At 39.8% G+C, this 18450-nt stretch overlaps 1 protein-coding gene across 2 annotated transcripts; it reads right to left on the bottom strand.

The window, feature by feature from the left end:
* Window positions 1-181: 181 nt before the first annotated feature.
* abraxas2 (abraxas 2, BRISC complex subunit) lies at window positions 182-9882 on the bottom strand. Of its 2 annotated transcripts, none has more exons than XM_008291004.1 (9): window positions 9609-9882; window positions 7936-8026; window positions 6653-6689; window positions 6072-6138; window positions 5378-5568; window positions 4946-5068; window positions 4123-4207; window positions 3884-4001; window positions 182-3598 (listed from the first exon to the last, which is right to left on the bottom strand). In XM_008291004.1, exons 1-9 carry the CDS (start codon window positions 9786-9788, stop codon window positions 3015-3017), a joined length of 1476 nt encoding a protein of 491 aa, XP_008289226.1. In that variant the 5' UTR covers window positions 9789-9882; the 3' UTR covers window positions 182-3014. The 2 variants fall into 2 exon arrangements, with proteins under 2 accessions (XP_008289226.1, XP_008289227.1); XM_008291005.1 differs by having other exon boundaries at window positions 4946-5065.
* Between the last annotated feature and the right edge of the window lie 8568 nt (window positions 9883-18450).

The raw sequence follows: 18450 nt of genomic DNA, 5'->3' as shown, positions 1-18450 counted from the left end.
GTCTTTGGCAGAAGCTTAAAAACTGCAGTCATTTCACAATTTTGCACGCTCTATTTAACATGCAAAATACACGATAAAAATACAAAATGTGATTTATGCATATCTAAAGCATGCCAAAAATGACTTTCACATTAAAATTGATATTCCTTTTACCACAATAAGAAAACAAAGGCACATCATATCACATATGCATGTCTCATTTATTATCCCCCAGTTTAAGAATCATATTCTCTGTGCTCATCCAAGCAAGTCCTTGGTCAACTTTCGTCAAGTACACAAATCCAGACAAAAGCCAAGAAGAGCTAAGCTGTGCTCTGGACTTTGTGCTTCAGGGAGGTGTTGATGTTGCAATGGCCCACTTGGGGGAGGAAGCGAAGGATCACCCCATACAGTAAGAGTACATGAGTGTATATTTGTATTAATTTGGAACTTGATAGGTATAGGATCCTAACAATGTTAGTCATCTCACGCTTTATACCGGTGGTCTTTTGCACCAAAGACCTGCTGGTTTTCATTCTGGCCATCAAATCGAGGTTACGTCCTGGGATGCCAGAAAGAAAGACTTACAGAGCAATCATCTATGGGCTTGTAGACCAGGATTAAGAGTGAGGACCAACACTGAGAACTGCTGCTCTATACCACCACAACACTCAACTGAGACAAGCTTATACAGTAAGTGCTGTTTAAATGCTACCCCCACCCCCCCATGTCTACTATACATTCATTATTTATTTCCTTATAATATTCCAGTACTCAAAGGAAACCACACTCCTAACGAACTGATTTTGTCATTTCTTAACATTGTGTGATTGTGTGACTCCAGGTGATTATTAAACAACATACTGAGTGCCAGTTCCCGATCAGTGATGCATTGGCATTACACATCAGGGCAAATGAAATGACCCTAAGGCAAAAAACATGACATACAAACAGGCTGTGTAAATAAAGCAGAGCTTGTTCACAAGGCAAAGCGTCGCCCACCACAAAAATGTCTTAATTTCCAAACTGAGTGCAACCTCCTGACTGTGTCAGACACCCTCCGTGTGCAGTGCAAACATCTGTCCATGCTGAATATAACAGTGTCTAGAATTAACCGGTTCATGCAAGGAGGGCGTCCTACATCCAGCACCCAATCAATCCACACCTCACTTGTGTTGTCTTCAAATGGGCCAGATGTTTAAAAGCAGTCATCTGTATGTCACATCACCAACTTTGCCCTGCAGGCTGTTCGGTCACTACACAGACTCCCTCAGACTTATAATTCCAGTTTCAAAGAACACAGCAAAGTCATAGTTATAACCATGAGATACAGGTCCACTTAGAAGCCGTCGGTGAAAGTAAAAAGGGAAAAAACAGCTTTCGGAAGCAGTAAAGATTGTTTCAAGTAGACAAAACATAACATTATGGAAAGGTAGCATTGTAATTGCAAGACTGAACAAGGAGAGGAGAGAAAAAAGAAAGCTGGAAGTTGATTATTGCAAACACAACACAGTCTGTTATAATGTGACCTCTTAGCAGAGATTTGTTAATGTGTTCTGTGTGCAGATAGAAACTGCCCTGAGTGGAAGGCACTGTATACTGAAGCAAGGTCATGATGTTTTCATCACATTATCCAGGTCCATACACGTAACATTGACCCAAGCAGGTCAGAATACATGAGGTCTGCGGTCAACTATGCAAAGATAGGAAGGTGATGGCTCGGTCTCTGTTCCCAAGGTTACAATTCACACACTACAGGGGATATCAGCCTTCCATTATGACTTTAATAGAGAACAAGTCAGTGAGAAGTGAGCTCGAAGTGGTTATATGAACATGGTCAGTAGTATTGAGACAACCAGCACTGTAAAGTGGAAGTAGCAGCCAGGTTTTTATATGAAGAAGAACAGACAGATGCAATTTTTTTTTTTTTAGTGGTAGCTCTCTGTGTTGCAGCAGCAGAAGGGAACCTTAAGCATCTGGTTAGTAAAGCTACAGTACACTGTGTTTGCCCTGTGAACCCCGTACAATGCACAAAAGCTGAGCTGAGTTTGGCTCAGGGTGGTCGAAGAGGACTACTCAAGTGGCACAACATGTCAGCATTGGTATAGCACAATAATAAAGAAATCTTAAATTTTGTTAGGTGCAGCAAAGCGCATACAATTTCAGTGTTATCCAAGAAGAACAAGACATTGACAATATTGTCAATCAAATTAGATTAACTGTTAATCTGACAAAAAATATATATATGTATATATAAAGCACCCATTATATAAGTGGCAGAGTAAATTTTGTTTTTCAATCTATTCTTCATCATTTAAATAGGCAACTGTATGATTAATTCAAGACCGTGAAACATGGAAAAGAAAATGTAATAACTCCACAATCGAATGAGAGAAATGTGCATGTTAACGAAATTCTAATTACATATAAATCTCTTTCTTCAAATTAACAAATAAAAAGTTAACAACCATTTGCCTACGTCATTAAATTTGTTTGAAGGCCGCGGAATATTTTTTTTCCCTTTTGCTCTCTCTTTAATGGTTTGTTGAAAAGAAAGCAAAACAAAAATAGTGCAAGAGGTAATGCAAGAGTGGGTGCTCAAAGTTGGTGATGCAAATGTGAAACAAAAAAGAAATACAGACACAGAACATACAGAAAGTGTGGCCCTGTCTGTTAAAGAGCCAGTCTGCCAACCAGTTGGCAGAAATTACATTGTAATATCTGATCCTGAAACCAGACAGATCCACACTTAAATAACTTGACCGGCCCTATTCCAAAGAGAACATGAAAACAGACGACTTCCCCCAGTGAGATGCACCTGTTAAGCCTGCAAAGCCTAGCAAGGTTTCCCCTTAAAATGGAGATCAGACTAAGACAAGAAGAAATACACACAGTGGGACACCACTTGCGCATGCCTTTCACTTTCAGGACTGGCACTTCTTTTGTCTATATTTGCCTATCTTTGATTGCTTCAGATGCCCACCTGTCACGGTGTGTCACATATTTGTGTCCCTTACACATCCTGTGGCATGTTTCTATGTGGTCTGTGAGCCACGAGCGTCCCCATCAGGACTGAGGGCAGCTGGTCGGCCTTGAGCTAAAACGCTGGCAGAGACCATTGGCAGATGAGCGCCTTCGCTGACTAAGTTCTCATATTCGCTACTGTCCTCATCTTCGTCATCGTCATCATCCTCGTCATCTTCATCATCTTCCTGCCCCGCAGCTTGTCTGTCTAACGAGTCAGAGCTCGATCCATCGCCATTGCCGAGATATGGGGTGCTGGGAGTGGTAACAGGATTTGAACTGGTGCCGAGGCCCAGGCCCAGACCGAGGCCCATCCCCAGGCCCATCCCCAGAGGGCCAGGGGTGGGGTGTCCTGGAGAGCCCACAGCTTGGGGCCGAGGCAATAGAGCAGCACTGGTCGGCGGGGAGGAAGAGGAGAGCAGAGAGTCATCTTGGGACAAGAGGTCAGTGTAAGATGGTGGGTTGGGTGAGGTACTGGGCCGCTCCGGGGCAGAGGGAGTGTGGAAAGTTATCCTGGACAGAAGGGAGGCCTCAGAAGGTTCTGTGTTCTCCTCTGGAGTGGAATGGGAGTCTGCATTTTGGGCTTCACGGAGCTCTGTCAAAAACAAGACAAAGATGGAACTCGTAAAAAGATCACTGCGCATGGCAATCAGTAAAAAATCAAGTTTGACCAGTTAACTGATCAGATATTTGAATTAGGCCGGAGGGAGAGGGAGCACCCAAGAACAACTGAACTGCTGTGTATGCATAGCTCAGCATTTCTGGTTTTGCTTTATTTTTGCTTGAGGTCTTAAGCCCGTTTTATGCTTCACAAAGTTAAACCTGCACACGCTTAAAGTCAACAGCATTCCAGTTTATAGAATCCAAAACAGGTACGTACTTCTCTCCTCTTCTGCTGTCTTGCGTTTCCTGAGAGCAATTTGTTGTTTGAGTTTGTTCACGTCCTCTTGAATTTTCTCTTTAACACGTTCACTTTGTTCTACCTCCCCACACACGGCCTAAAAATAAGACAAACAGATAAAAAGCTTTCACAAAATGGGAAAAAAAGAATCTACTACGCAAACAATTTCACTCCATGTTTAAGGCAAAAATCCACCAGCTATCCACTGTCCTACTTACCTGTACTTTATCTTGTAGCGCGCTGTAGACTTGGAATATTGTTCGGATATCCTTCATCACACCATCTTTGTCAAAGAACTCAGCCCTGCACGTAAGATTAACAATGAAGACTTTAATTAAATCTTTTACAAAATAATAAACAATAACACACAATACAAGCTTGTTTCTTTATCCAGCAAATACATATGAAGGCATTACAGCACTGAAGGTGTATAGTGGTAAAATTGTGAATAAATCAAACGTACTCCAATGGCTGCCATACAGAAACATCAGCTGAATGAGCCAAGGTGAAGGAGTGATCAGAAATTGGCTAGACAGGCCTGGCTAAACCTCCAGCACTCATTTGTAACAGAAACAGTGGGTCTAAGTTTAGACACAAAGACACAGAAATACAAGCAGAAGCATGTGCAGGCTGTCACATACCAGCTTTCTACTGCAGTCAGCCACCTGCAAATGTATGCTTATACAACTTGCTAACAGCGTGAAGCATAAATCTTCTGTCGTGTGCGCACACACAAATGTCGGCTGTACAGGATACTGGGGTTGCACACGACCACAGAGACCCTGATTAAATCCTGCCAACAGAGAGCACCCCATCAAACAGAAGGGAAGCAACTTCCACTGATGAGCTGAGGTGCAAGCATGCTGGCGGGGAGGTAGTTGCACTTGTTATGCCCTCAAGGTGAAGCTGTAGTACGCTGTCAAGTGAAAACAGGTGCCGGCTCCAATTCCACGCATATTAGAGGAGGCATGTAACTGTCTGAACACTCCCTGAGTCAAAAAAAATAAAAGTTAGTAGCGTGAATGAAAGTTTAAACCTCACCCATGCTCTTTGATGACCTTGGCGTAGTTAAGCGAGGTGTTGGGCACTGAGGAGACTTTGTATTCCTGCTGGCTTGTGTTGCCGAGGTTTGGGATCGTAAGCGTAATCCTCTGGTTGTACCTACTGAGTGGAGATGACCAGTTAGGGCTTTGAAACCACGACACACCTTTTCAGACAACAAATATTTTTCCCATACTGCTTCTTCCGATACCAATTCCCAGTTCAAATTTCAAATGTACTTCTCATATATTGCAACTTAAAAATCCTTTTTATGTAATGTAACATGAGGCCAGGAACTGAATGAATGTCATTGATAGCAGAAACACTTATTTCTTATCAACACTGACAAAGAAATGTGTTAATTGTGGATTTCCTGTGTTTAAGGAAACTAATGATCACACAATCGTTTGACAATTTACATGCCATTATTACCTGCGGTTGGGTCTGAAGAGCACATACTCGAGTGCGTGCGTGGAGCTGTTGGCGGTGGAGATGAAGCTGAAGAGAAGGAAGACGAGGTCGGGTACACCAAGCAGCTGGGTCAGCTGTTTGTGGATGATCTGTTCCCTGAACGACATCTGCTGCTGCGTGTTTCTCCGGAACCGGTACCAACCGATGACATTCTACACAGTCAAAGAACGACTCTTTTAAAAATGTGTTTAATCCAATAAGCCGCGTTAATCCAGACCCAGTTAGGACAAATTAATAAGAACAAACACACAATATACAGTAGCTGGAAAACATAAAAAGGAATATATCATTATGAGACCTGCATAGCTTCTCACTGGGATTCTTCAATGAGGAAAGGTAGCGTAATTAATATCAATACAGTTGTAATTCTTTGTTTAAAGATTACATTTGAAGTCAAATATTTGAAATAAAGATTCTGAAGGCAATTTCCACACGGCTAAACTTTATTTATATTTTCAGACACACCACCCAATCATACCTTTAGTTTGTATTCCCTCATTAGTTAACAATAAATCATACAATAAAAAAACTCTTAGCATACTTTTGGCATGAAGGTAACTACAAGGCATCACTGACATTTTACAGAACATCCCATTCATAATGTCTGTCGATATGACAAATAAACAACAAAAACTGACAAAATAAAATCACTTACTTTCCGCCTATCTTTAAGTATGCTGTTGAGATTTTCTTCATTGACTTTACCTGCGTAGTCATAAAAGCTGAGGAGAGAGGGGGGGGAAAAACAAGTTCAAAAGGATTCATCATGTTTCAACTCCTCCTCTTCCTTAACCTACTTCTATTACCCAGTCTTGTCAGATGGGGCCATCTACTGTCCAATGTCAAACTCATTCAGCCTGTGTCGAAATGGATGTGAAGTAACTGATGTTTCCATTGACATTGATGGTGTATTTTTACAGTAACGTAAAACTAAAATACCAGAAGCTCTTCTATAAAAACAACCACAAATGTAGAGAACTATTACCAACAAAAGGTTCTCTACAGGCAATAGGCAAAGACAGCATGGCACTTGAATCTACTTTACCTTCTTATGCACATGTTAACAACAAAGTCTTACATTCGGTTTTTCTAAACTCATCCTGGTCAGAACTGTTTCTGATTATGTTTGCCTCTCTAAAGCAGTGTCTGTACTACACATGATAAGATTTCGGCACATTACACCATGCACACTGATTATAATAATAGTTCAATGAGAATAAGGAGCTCCGATCTTACCTAAACAACTGTGCACAAGGATCATGGTTATGGATTTCTGGTGGAAGTAAACAGTGACAGATGTTTCAGTTACATATTATTAGACATGCACATATTTAAAAGCACAATCCAAATATAAACCAAAGGTAAAGCCATAAAAGAAACTTTATTATTATACTCATAAAGACACATGTAATTCACATGACCAAAAAATGACTGTTTTAGCCCTTAAGGCCACATAAAGAGTAAACCTAAACTTGGAAAGCAAAATGTCTTTAATTATGCTAGAATCCACACTACTAAAAAATTATATTATTTTAAAACTTTATACTGTTTTTTGTGATTCTCCTGCAGTCACACTAGCAACTCTGCTGTAATACGTGATAGATGATCTCCCATTTTAAAAGTGAAATGTTAAAGTGCGCAAAATGTCACAAAGTAATCATGTTGTGCTTTTTCCCACGTTCTTTAAATAGATCACTGTCATTAGTCCTGACTAATACTGAAAGCTGTACTTTGTAGGAACTGTGTCTAGTCTGTCATTATGCTTTTTACTTGATGTAGCATTCCAAACAAGAACTGTTAATCTATTCAATATGAAAAGTAAGTTTACAATTAGCCTTCTCCCCTGGTTAAGGTGCAACCATTCTGTTAGGGATTACATGACGTAAATGTACTTAATAAAAGTCAACCCCGACAGATGAAATAAAATTTACCAGGGAGTGAGGGAGATGTCAACAACATCAGTTTGCACACACCTACACAGTCTTGGAAAGAACTCTTAACAACCACAATAAGTGAAAACACCAGTGTGGGTGGACCAAGAGTCTACAGGGACTTTCACAGAACTTGTATTACCTGTTGTTCTAATAAGCTGTTCTGTTTGAAAAACATTTAAAAGACAAACTGGTAATATTTTTTTTTTTTTGACAACATGTTGAGAAGCACAGAGTAAGTGTTCCTAACAGCAATAACAGCTGCTTTATCCCTTTGAAGTGCCCCAGTAAGTCAAGACAGTGTGAGCAAGGCAGTATACACAATACCAGGACCCTGACAATAAAGCTGGGAAATGGAAATTAATCAAAATTAGTAGCAAATTGTATTACTAGATAAAAATATTTACACCTTTTGATAGTGTTATTGTGACATTTCAAAATGCCCTCCATGAAAAACGATCTATAAAGTTATAATGCCATGACCTTCTTTACTTTGCCGTATGGCTGTTGTCCCAGACTGGCATTAATCAGTTGCAGCAAATTGCTAAAATGCCAAAAACACTTTGCTTTGTCTGTTTCAGGGCTTACCTACTACCTGGAGCAATTCTGCACTGCTGATCTGTGTGTCACTGATGCTGACAGTCTCTTCTTGCCTGACGTCTCCTAATAGGAAGCCCTCCTGTGTGAAGACATTTTCACAAAACTGGTTACGGCACTAATATAAAGATAAAGATAAAGATAAACTTTATTGATCCCACAGTGGGGAAAGTGCTGAGATATTTGGTTGATTACCATTTTTCCTAATGAATTAACTGGTTAAAACATGCCAAACGTGTTTTGATTACAGCCAAATCAAATGCATTTGGCCTTTGGACCGTTGTACTTTGCAGATGCCACACTAAGCTCTGGGAAATTGTTATTGAACTAATAAAGTAATATAGCACAAGGTAATGAAATATGGCTCATTAAAAAATAAAACAATGCTCATAATAGTGAAATACTGCACATAAAATTGAAATAATGCACATGAAATTAAAATATTGCACACAATACTGACTCTGACATTGAACATATTGATGTTTCATCTGTCTTGTTAGGTGCCTGATCAATGAATGAAAGCAACAACAAAAAACACAAAACACTGAAAGACCAACTATTTACAACAGTTACAGTTATGAATATGGTGCAAAATAAAGGTCAGTCAGATTATTTTTTGTGTGTTCATTTTTTTGTTGTTGTTGAAAGAACAACAATGCAAGACATCAGATTTGTAAATAACTAATTCCATATAACCCACACCACTAAAAACCAGACCTACTTTGTGTTCTGGATGTAAACTGAGTCGTGTACTTCTTGTAGGTCAAGTCACTGAGAAGCGACAGCAGCTGCTTATGTCAGGAATGCAGGAAAAGTTGCATGCAGCTAAGTAGCAGCTTTGCACCTGCCCAGGCCGAGTTTTCAAGTCCTGGCAGGAGGAAAACTGATGTAAACACCGCTAACGTTTGCCTTAGCTCTTGTGTCAAATCTTTGTTTCCTACACGCTGTTCACTAATAATTCCTCCTCGGTTGCGTTCCCACAACGAGCAAGCCAAAGTCTCTCAAAAATGAAAAAAAAAATATTTTACGCTCGTCAGTCATTTCGTTAGACTGTTCTGACTTGAGAGCAACTAACATTAGCAAGGTGGCTAACAAGCTAACCTAGCAATGCGGAAACAAGAAAGACAACAAGGCTTTGTGCTACGTATATTGGAAATTTATTACGCTAGCTTATTTTTGATAACACACTAAATACATGTAAGACAATAGGTCGAGGTGACAGCAAATATTAGCAGCACCGATACACGGAAGTCACTTGACTTGGTAGCTTAGCTTTCAAGCTAAGTAGCCAACTGCTGGGTATTTCCTGGAATTCAAACTTTCCCAACAGCATTACCTATGTTGATATAACAGGTGTTCATATATATATATAGCCCTTTATAGCTAATATTATAAATCGATATTTAACGCGTATGCAGCTGCAATGCATAAGATAAATTTAAGATTATTAATTCTGTCTTATTGTTACTGTAAGTACATATTCTGAATAAACCACACTCGCCGGTAAATAGACGGAACCAATACTAGCTAGCCAGCAACAGGATGATGACACTGGAAAACAACACAAACTAATGGCGCTGGTGAACGAGCAGATACACCAACGAGCTACGCACGCTACAGCAACCACTGCATAAGACTTCGTAAAGATAACTGTGAATACTTACATGATCTGAGTTGCTGTTGGCGCTGTGATAACACACAGAACTAAAAGTATAACCTGAAATGGATGCCGCCATGATGGAAACATCCCTATCAATCCCGATGCCCCCTGCGGTTGGAAGCTCCTCAAGCGCGCTGTCTTCTGGGAACTGTAGGCGACGACTGGACGGTCTCCTCTCCAGCATGGAAGACTGCACGGAGGGCACACATGGCCGTGGAAATACCTCGGACTCAGAGGAAGACGGATGCTCAGATAGTGATTTTGGAACCTCAAAACTGGGAACGAAAGAATAGTAAGTTGTGCTGACGTTCATTTGTGACGGCATGCTACTGTCGCAACATAGCTACAAGAGGCAGCAGCAATGCTAACGGATACGATGCAAAGTCTGTTAAAGAATCTGTTTTGGTATTTCTTCATGCAGTTCGCTGCTGGCTGTCACTTATTTACACATTTTATCCACTAAACCTCTATAATTTCTCAGCTTATAGTTTACACTCATGTGCTGTTATTAGCAACAAGGAAGCTGAATTGTTAGCTTGAAACAAAATGCATGTAACGTTTGTTAAATAAAAGGAGAAATTTGTGGCTCTTGTCTATATACATTAAACTACCGGATTTGTAATGGAAGTTATCAAGTTAAATCAGATAACTGTTTTATTTATTTATTTATTTATTTATTTTTTTAAATTTATTTAGCTAATTTAAAGCAACAGCTGTTGTGCCAAAGTGCTGTTCAGTTGAAACTCTACGTATTAAATTAATAAAGTTAAGTATTAGGACTCTACAGTGTTATTTATGCTGTGAACGTGCTTTAGTAATTTAAGTATTAATGATTAAAACACTGCAAAAATGATATACAGTATAAATTTTAAGTGTTAATAACAGTATTATTAAATGTGCAGATAAATCAAACATAGGTAAATATTGAGGCTAGACCCTAAAATATTCTTAACTTTGAAGATCACCCAAACTAGTTTAGAACTAAAAACGATACAAAAACATATATGAAAACCCAACAAATCCAATAATTCCCTGGATAATTCCCCTATGAGCAAGCTTTGTTTTTATTTTTGTGTGACTGATTGATTGATTTTTGTTATTTTTGTTTTTTAATTATTATGAACACAGATCTATGTGGTGTTTTTTGTTGCCCTAAATGAAGAAAAGCAAGAGACGAACACAGACTAGATATTAGCATGTGCTGCTCATTCACTCTCATATTTGGCTTTGGCACTGTCCTATGTATTTTTAATAAATGCAACTATATTTTATATGTATTTACTTAATAATTGTCTATTTCTGTCCCTTTTTTGCAGTTGGGAGGATGCATACCAAAGAGAACTTGAAACATTCAAAGACATTGGGGATGTTGGCGAGATATGGTAATAATACTGACATGCTGGTGTATTCAGAATCAACACAGCTTTTCACTGCTTGTTACAGTAACGTGATTATTTCTCAAGCCAAAATGTAATCGTTCCCTAAGAGAAACTTGCGTTATACTGCATTTTTTGGTCTCTGATAACCTAATCTGCTTATGTGTTGAAGCCTGTGTGTTTCCGTCTTCTTGTTAGGTTTGGTGAGGAAAGCATGAGCCGTGTGCTGCGATGGATGGACAAAACTAAGATCCCAGAAAAGGCTGCTATTCTTGACATTGGCACTGGAAATGGAGCCTTTTTAGTTGAACTGGTGGGAACGGAATCAAAATATATGTTCTTGGTGTTATATAATGTCACAGGTGTTTCATTTGAGTGTTCTTTAAAGGGTCAGCTCAACTACATCACAATAAATCACCAAAAAATAACATCATCTGCGGACTATCCAGTGTACCAGGGATGCTGCAACTAATAGCACATTGTATTGTTCACATTGAACTTTGAAAGCCCTAATGTGAATGCCTTCTACCTCTAATTTAATGTATTGAGGAGATGGTGAAAGTCTCATCAATATCATCTGTGTGACTAAATGTCAACAGGTGGAAAACATGTTTGTGATTTAGTTGATCTGAGCATGCCATTAAGGTTTTACCATGACAACATTATCATTAACAGATCTGTCACAGCGAATAGACCATGTTCTTTATTTATTCATTTTTCTTGTGTTGTGTTTTGCGTGTGTGTCCAGGCTAAACACGGATTCAAGAATCTGACCGGTATAGATTATTCTCCGGCATCTGTGGAACTGGCCAGAAATGTTTTGCAGGCAGAAGATGTGACTGATGTCGCTGTAAAGGTGAGTCCAGTCATGTTTGTACTTTAAAACTGTAGATTTACAGTTAATTTATACCAGTGTAATCAAAGACTTAGCCACCACATGGGACATCCAACGCTTTGTGTTTAAGTTCACACATTTGACCAAAATTTGTAAAATTGTGATTAATGCCAGAAATATTTTCCGAACTGAGATTTAAAATATTATGGAGTTTGCAGCAAAATGCTGTATGGGCACAACTGGAGCATTCACATTATGGCTACGTGTCATTGCAGTTGTGTTAACGTACACAGGTGTGTGTCAGTGCACAGATCCATCCATCCATTATCTATACACCACTTAGTCCTCACTAGGGTCATGGGGGGCTGGAGTCTATCCCAGCTGACTTAGGGTGAAGGCAGGGGACACCCTGGACAGGTCACCAGTCTATCACAGGGCTACACTTAGAGACAGACAACCAAGCACACTCACATTCACACCTACGGACAATTTAGAATCACCAATTAACCTCAACATGATTTTGGACTGTGTGAGAGGAAGCCGGAGAACCTGGAGAGAACCCACATGCAAACCCACATGCAAACTCCACGCAGAAAGATCCCGGGTGTCCTCACCGGGATGTGAGGCGACAGTGCTAGCCACTGAGCCACCTTGCAGCCCACCAGATGATAATGACATTTACACTTTTAATTGATTACTGGTATGCTATATTAAAATTTGTAAGGCTGGGTGAGTTTCTTTCTGCCAAAATTATATTCACTCCACTTAAACTCTGCAGTGTAATATTTTTTATGGCTCTTGTGCCCTGCACAAATCACCCATTGATACAAAATGAATACCCTTCATTCCAAAGTGCCAATAATACAATACAGCTTTCAGCATAGCCGTGAGCCAACCTGGGCCTGGGAAGGTTGGAGGAAACTTTCTTGTGTTTACCATGTGGGAGAGTTGGATGGGAAGAAGGCCTTGAATGTGATGGAAGTCTGCCCACCTCAAACCAGAAATGAATTGGCAGGATATAACACACACCTACTAACACAGACATGCAAGAAAAACAGGTTATAAATGCTGGCCAGTCTATAAGGGTTGCGACGAGTGAGTTTTCCTCTCCTAATACAGTTGAATATATGTTATATGCATCACACGCCTATGATGGTGTGTGCTTTGCTTGGACAGAAAGGCTGCCATTGAAGTCAATATTGACCTTAGCTGGACAGGGAGAGTACAGTGGTTGCATGTGTGTGTATGTGGGAGAGAAACGGTATGTTGGCACGTATGGCTTGGTCATTTCTACGCTACAGTACACTGCCAAAATAATTTCTCCCTCTGAAATTATTTCTGTCTCTCAATGGTCATTTTTAGTCTTAAATCTTTGTCAAAACTTGTCTCCGTTTACATGACTTAATTTCTTTGACACTTTGGCACATTTCTTCAGCATCTTCTCAGTTTTTTTCCATTTCACGGACTCACACGTAGGTTAGTTGCAACATATATATGTATATGTAGGCATTTCTGTCTCCAGTGAATCACAGCTGATCCGCCTTCATAAATCTCATATTTTGTGACCCATACTTTGTGAGTATGTGGCCCTTGAGCTCACCCCAGAGATCTGGTGTTCTGCCCTCTGTCCAGATAAAGGGGTCCTTTCACTGACACTATGGTAGGTCAGAAACCTCCACAAAATTAACTGCTGTCATGTCAGCAGTTGGAATTTAGTTTTAAAGTGAACCAGTGGAGCATAAGACATCTCATTTTGGTTGATGCTGAAAGATTTCTTCATACAGTTTACACTACATTTGACGAGTTTGACTAAACATTAGGTGTTTATTTGCTGTGGTTTGATGAATAAATCTTAACTTCTCCGTTTTTCTTTATTTTAGGAGATGGATTTCCTAAACTGTCAAGGGGAGCTGAAGGGTTTTGATGTCTGCATCGACAAAGGAACGTTTGACGCAATAAGCTTAAACCCAGACAACGCCAAGGAGGGCAAAAAACTGTATATCCAAACTCTAAAAGATGCACTTAAGGACAAAGGATTCTTTGCTATCACATCCTGTAACTGGACAAAAGAGCAGCTGCTGGAAAGATTCAGTGACGGTGAGAGGAGATGCTAAAATACATTATTTTATTTCTAGAAAAACATTTTGATTAATTATGTTAAATCTTGTTTTGTTTTTTTCTGTATGAGAGGGGTGCTTAGCAGCTGCATGTCAGGGTATGCAGCTGTCCAACGATCATGAAAATCCTATACTTCCAAAATTATCTAATTAGATAGGTAATATATAAACACAATCATTGATCAGATATTTTTTTAAAAATATATAAAATAGCTTTATGTTACTATGTCCTAATGCAGATTTGCATCTGGCTTGTTATTGCTTCAAAAATCCAGCCATCCATTCATTATCTATACACCGCTTAATCCTCACGCAGTCGCGGGGGAGCTGGAGTCTATCCCAGCCAACTTCGGGTGAAGACGGGACACCCTGGACAGGTCACCAGTCCATCACAGGGCTACGCTTAGAGACAGACAACCAAGCACACTCACATTCACACCTACAGACAATTTAGAATCACCAATTAACCTCAACATGCTTTTGGACTATGTGGGAGGAAGCCGGAGAACCCGGAGAGAACCCACGCTGCACGGGGAGAACATGCAAACTCCACGCAGAAAGATCCCAGGTGTCCTAACTGGGATGTGAACCGGCGACCTTCTTGCTTCAAAAATACCAAATTGTATTATTTTCTGTATGCCAACAGCAGTTTATCCATTTTTACAGTGTTGCAAAAGATCTGTAGATTGGTCTTGCCCAATAGGAGAATAACATATATACACTTACTGTGGTGTGCAGCAGTATATATTACAAATACTTAAACTTGGGGTATTTCAGTGCAACCATTGGTGTTGTATAAAAGAGTCAATATCCAAAATGCATCAGGTTATTTTCAATATTTGTAAAATAAATGATCAATATATGTTTTTTTTGATTTATGACATATTTACATATATTTTATTATACTGTACAAAAAGATATATATTGAGTTGAGCTCTCTGCTTTATGCCTTGGTTGAGGTTCAGAGGGTTGTGGTTACAAGATACAGTCCTGTCAGTGGTTTCACACTATCCCTCTGACCCACAGGTGACATAACACAGGAAGATATACTGCGGGGTAGCTTCGAAGACGAGAAAAAAATATTTCTAGCTCGTAAACATAGACATAAACCTAGATTTTAAAGACTTGAAAATCAGCTCTGCAAATGTTTTACAAGGTAGGAAATACATTAAACATGTCTGACACACCGCGATACACACAAAAGAGTTTGGTAGGAAGCACAACACAGTTTTTGTTTATAAAAAAAAGTCCCCAGGGAACACTTAAGTGCATGTTTGCCGAGTTGTAAAAATGTTAAAACACCGGCAAAACATGCTAAACCTTTGGGTGTGCGTCAGTGCGATTTAGAGTTGTGTCTTTCTAGCATGTAACAGGTTTATGTTTTGTCGTCTGACCCTCAGTCAAAACGCAGACACAGTTCCACAGCCGCCACAGTTACCTGGCAGGTTGTTAAGCTGCAGGCAACAACAGCCTGTAAAGTCAGAATTTCGGCAAGCTTCCATTAGCTGTCACTCGTCTCAGTGTAGTCACTCTGGAGAGCCTGCAGGGGGCCGAGAGGCCTTGAGATCTCATCTGTCACACTGACAGTCTGTCTTTACTAGGCCCCAGGAAGCATCACAGATGGTGGATGGATAATTCTTGACTCACAGTTCTGCTCTAACCCCTCTATAGTATCGTAGCCATAGTCCACAAGAAAAGACTCTAGGCATCTGTGTTGCTGTTCTGCTAGTTTGCATAATGAACATTTCTTAACCTCCACGTTTTCTCTTTGTTGCCTCACAGGGTTCGAGTTTGTACAGGAGTTGCCTACACCCAGTTTTCAATTTGGAGGCAAGTCAGGCAACAGTGTGGCAGCACTGATCTTCAAGAGAGTGCACTGATCCAAGTGTATTTTTCTCTTTTTTGACCCATCAATCCTGCAGCCTTTTTTTCTGTTTGTCACAGGACATTGTTGTATCTGTGCACTTTAAGACATTTTATATGAGACCTGTTTGTACAATATTCATTTTGACTGTGTAATGAAACAGATACGCAAGAAACTGCGTGGGACACTTCTTAAAATAAATCATTCTTTGGTTTTGTGGCTTTCATATTAACTTTACAGTGACCCACACTGCAAAACACCAGTTAAATAGATTCACATGAAATGAATATGCATCTAGGACTGTCTCACTCATTTTGAGTTTCAAGATTATTCATACACTGAAGTGGTGCTCTATATAGATGAGATGTGTTTTGTATTCAGTGAATAATACTGACTTTCAGTAACCTTTGCTTCAAAACTGTTTAAATGCATGATGTAAACTAGTTTAAAAAGCTCAGTAAAACAAACAGCTGATTCACAGGAGATAAAGGATTAGATTTAGAATAATACAAAATGTTTTCACATAACAGTTTTTACTTCTGGTTAACATCTGTCTGTCGCTATAGGTGACCTCTTTAACCTTGTGCACCCACTGGCACCTATTTAAGTGTAATACGTGTTTGCTGAGGCCACTTCTGTCCGTACATGAACAAGGATTCTGACATTTGATTTGATTAGTGATAATGATAAAGGTTTACAGGCAAAAATGTATTCTGTAGTCCTTTGCAAAAAAAAAGATTTATCCAACATTTTGCACTGAATATTTTGCCCTTTTCCATAAATCATCCTTTAAGCCCGGAAATTACTCTCAATGACCCTGTTGAGAGCCCTGACCCACAGAAAATCAGTGTTCTGTCTTACAAGGTTAATTACATTCATCTTTCATACCATGCAAAGAATAGCCCCTACCTAATTGGCTAAACTGGAAACCAGCAGCGCTTGAGGTCCCGAGGACCATGATTAAGAACTTCTGACATATAATGAATAAACAAGAGGCCACCGCTTCTGTGGGAGAGAAGCTTGTCTGCCATTTCCTTTCTCAATGGCATCATTAATAACTGCCAAACTCTGGATTCTAATTGCGAGCTGGGCCAGCGGCCCAATGGGAGCCGTCGATGTCGAGGCACGCTGTTGAGTAAACACATGCAAGCTTTACAAGAATTACTGCCTGGAAATTTACAAGGCTCTGGATATCCTGCCTGGATGTGCATGTTATGCCCACGTTTGCAAGTCTCGCAGAGATTTTCCCATGAAGTGAAATGCTCCAACTTAATTAAATATCTGCTCTTTTACCTTTGTCATCATTCAGTCTCACTGTCTTTAGAACATCTGTTTCAGTGTTTCTGATTGTGTCACAGAGTCATAAGATTTTGATACACTTAAAAACACTGAACCCCACTATTGTCCCTTATACAGACGCTGTTGCTATGAAACCAGCTATACTGCAATCTTATCTGCTGCAAAGTCCAGAGTTTTTTCTTTCAGTTTTCCCATAAAACATCATTACATGCTGCACTGGTAATCACACAGAAATCTTTAGAGAGGTTTCTTATGCTCCATTTGTTATTTTGTTATTTTGCAACTGACTGTACCTTGACATGTGAGAGACTTGCCCTTCTGCCTGCTTTAAACTCAGCCAGCAGGTTAAATTGGCTGGGACTGGTTCCTTCTTTCATCTTTAAAAATATTTAATTCCCATTCACCATGAAGTTAAATAAAACATAAAAACGGAGGATCTCGCTGGGTTGAACTGAACTGTACAGTAGATCTGCCCCCGTCAGCACTTCCATAGCTTTGGGGTTGGCACATGTCTGAAGCTACACTTTTCTTCCACTCATAATATTAACCTATAAGGTTCTCAGACCTGATGCCATAGCCCACTGGCTGCTGGAATACCATGCTTTCATTTCAACCTCTCAAGTGTGATACTGCAAATATTTATGTTTTCCACTCCATCTCCCTGGAAACACGTTTGAAGGTCTCCTAATAGGATTTTGGTGGATTGATTGAATTACTCCAGCATGTTGCAGTGAACTTTTTTTTCCATGGCAGGAAGTGGAAGTGGGAAAGTCTCCTCTTTTACAGCAATGCAGACCTTGCTTTTCACACTTTGCCTTTTGAGTAATGACTACCCATGGCTGTAGGACCATAACATAAGCTCAATGAGGCTTTAAAGTACATTTTTAACCTCTGCTAACTACATATACATCATTATTTTAGGGTAAAACCGGTGAAAAACAAAGTAGAAAAGTCACTTTCAGTTAAGTAGCTTAGCTTTCATTGTGTCCCTGAGGCGTCAACACCTATTTGTCCCTTTAACATCAATGAAATGCAGAGTAACACAACATATGAGTATTGTAAAAGCCTGAGGGAAGGACCGCAGTGGAACGTACCAAGTCGGAAAGGGTGGGGGTATTAGCTGTTAATAAAACTTCGCTCTGGGTGTGAAGAAACTTTAAAGAGTTTGCGTTGCTTTACAATAATAGTGACACATTTAGTAGTTAATTACACAACAGCGCGGTGTTTCTATTCGCACATAAGTTTTCCATCCGGTCTTTTTTATTCTCCTCTCCTCCCCCTCCGCCGGCTGCAGTTGTGCGTACGCGGATATTGTTACAATCAATGCTGAGGGCTGAAGGCAGCAGCGAGCTCTC

The sequence above is a fragment of the Stegastes partitus genome, unplaced genomic scaffold (genome assembly GCF_000690725.1).
Source record: "Stegastes partitus isolate 25-593 unplaced genomic scaffold, Stegastes_partitus-1.0.2 Scaffold708, whole genome shotgun sequence".
In the NCBI taxonomy this organism is placed as follows: domain Eukaryota; kingdom Metazoa; phylum Chordata; class Actinopteri; family Pomacentridae; genus Stegastes; species Stegastes partitus.
This window is presented reverse-complemented; position numbering and strand designations above follow the sequence as displayed.

Excerpts from the sequence above, each read along its gene's own strand:
- abraxas2 (XM_008291004.1), bottom strand. The coding sequence starts at position 9,788 with ATGCTGGAGAGGAGACCGTCCAGTCGTCGCCTACAGTTCCCAGAAGAC. Across the intron at positions 6,690-7,935 it reads AGAATTGCTCCAGGTAGTAG|AAATCCATAACCATGATCCT; the intron begins GTAAGCCCTGAA and ends TACTTCCACCAG. Across the intron at positions 3,599-3,883 it reads GACAGCAGAAGAGGAGAGAA|AGCTCCGTGAAGCCCAAAAT; the intron begins GTACGTACCTGT and ends TGTTTTTGACAG.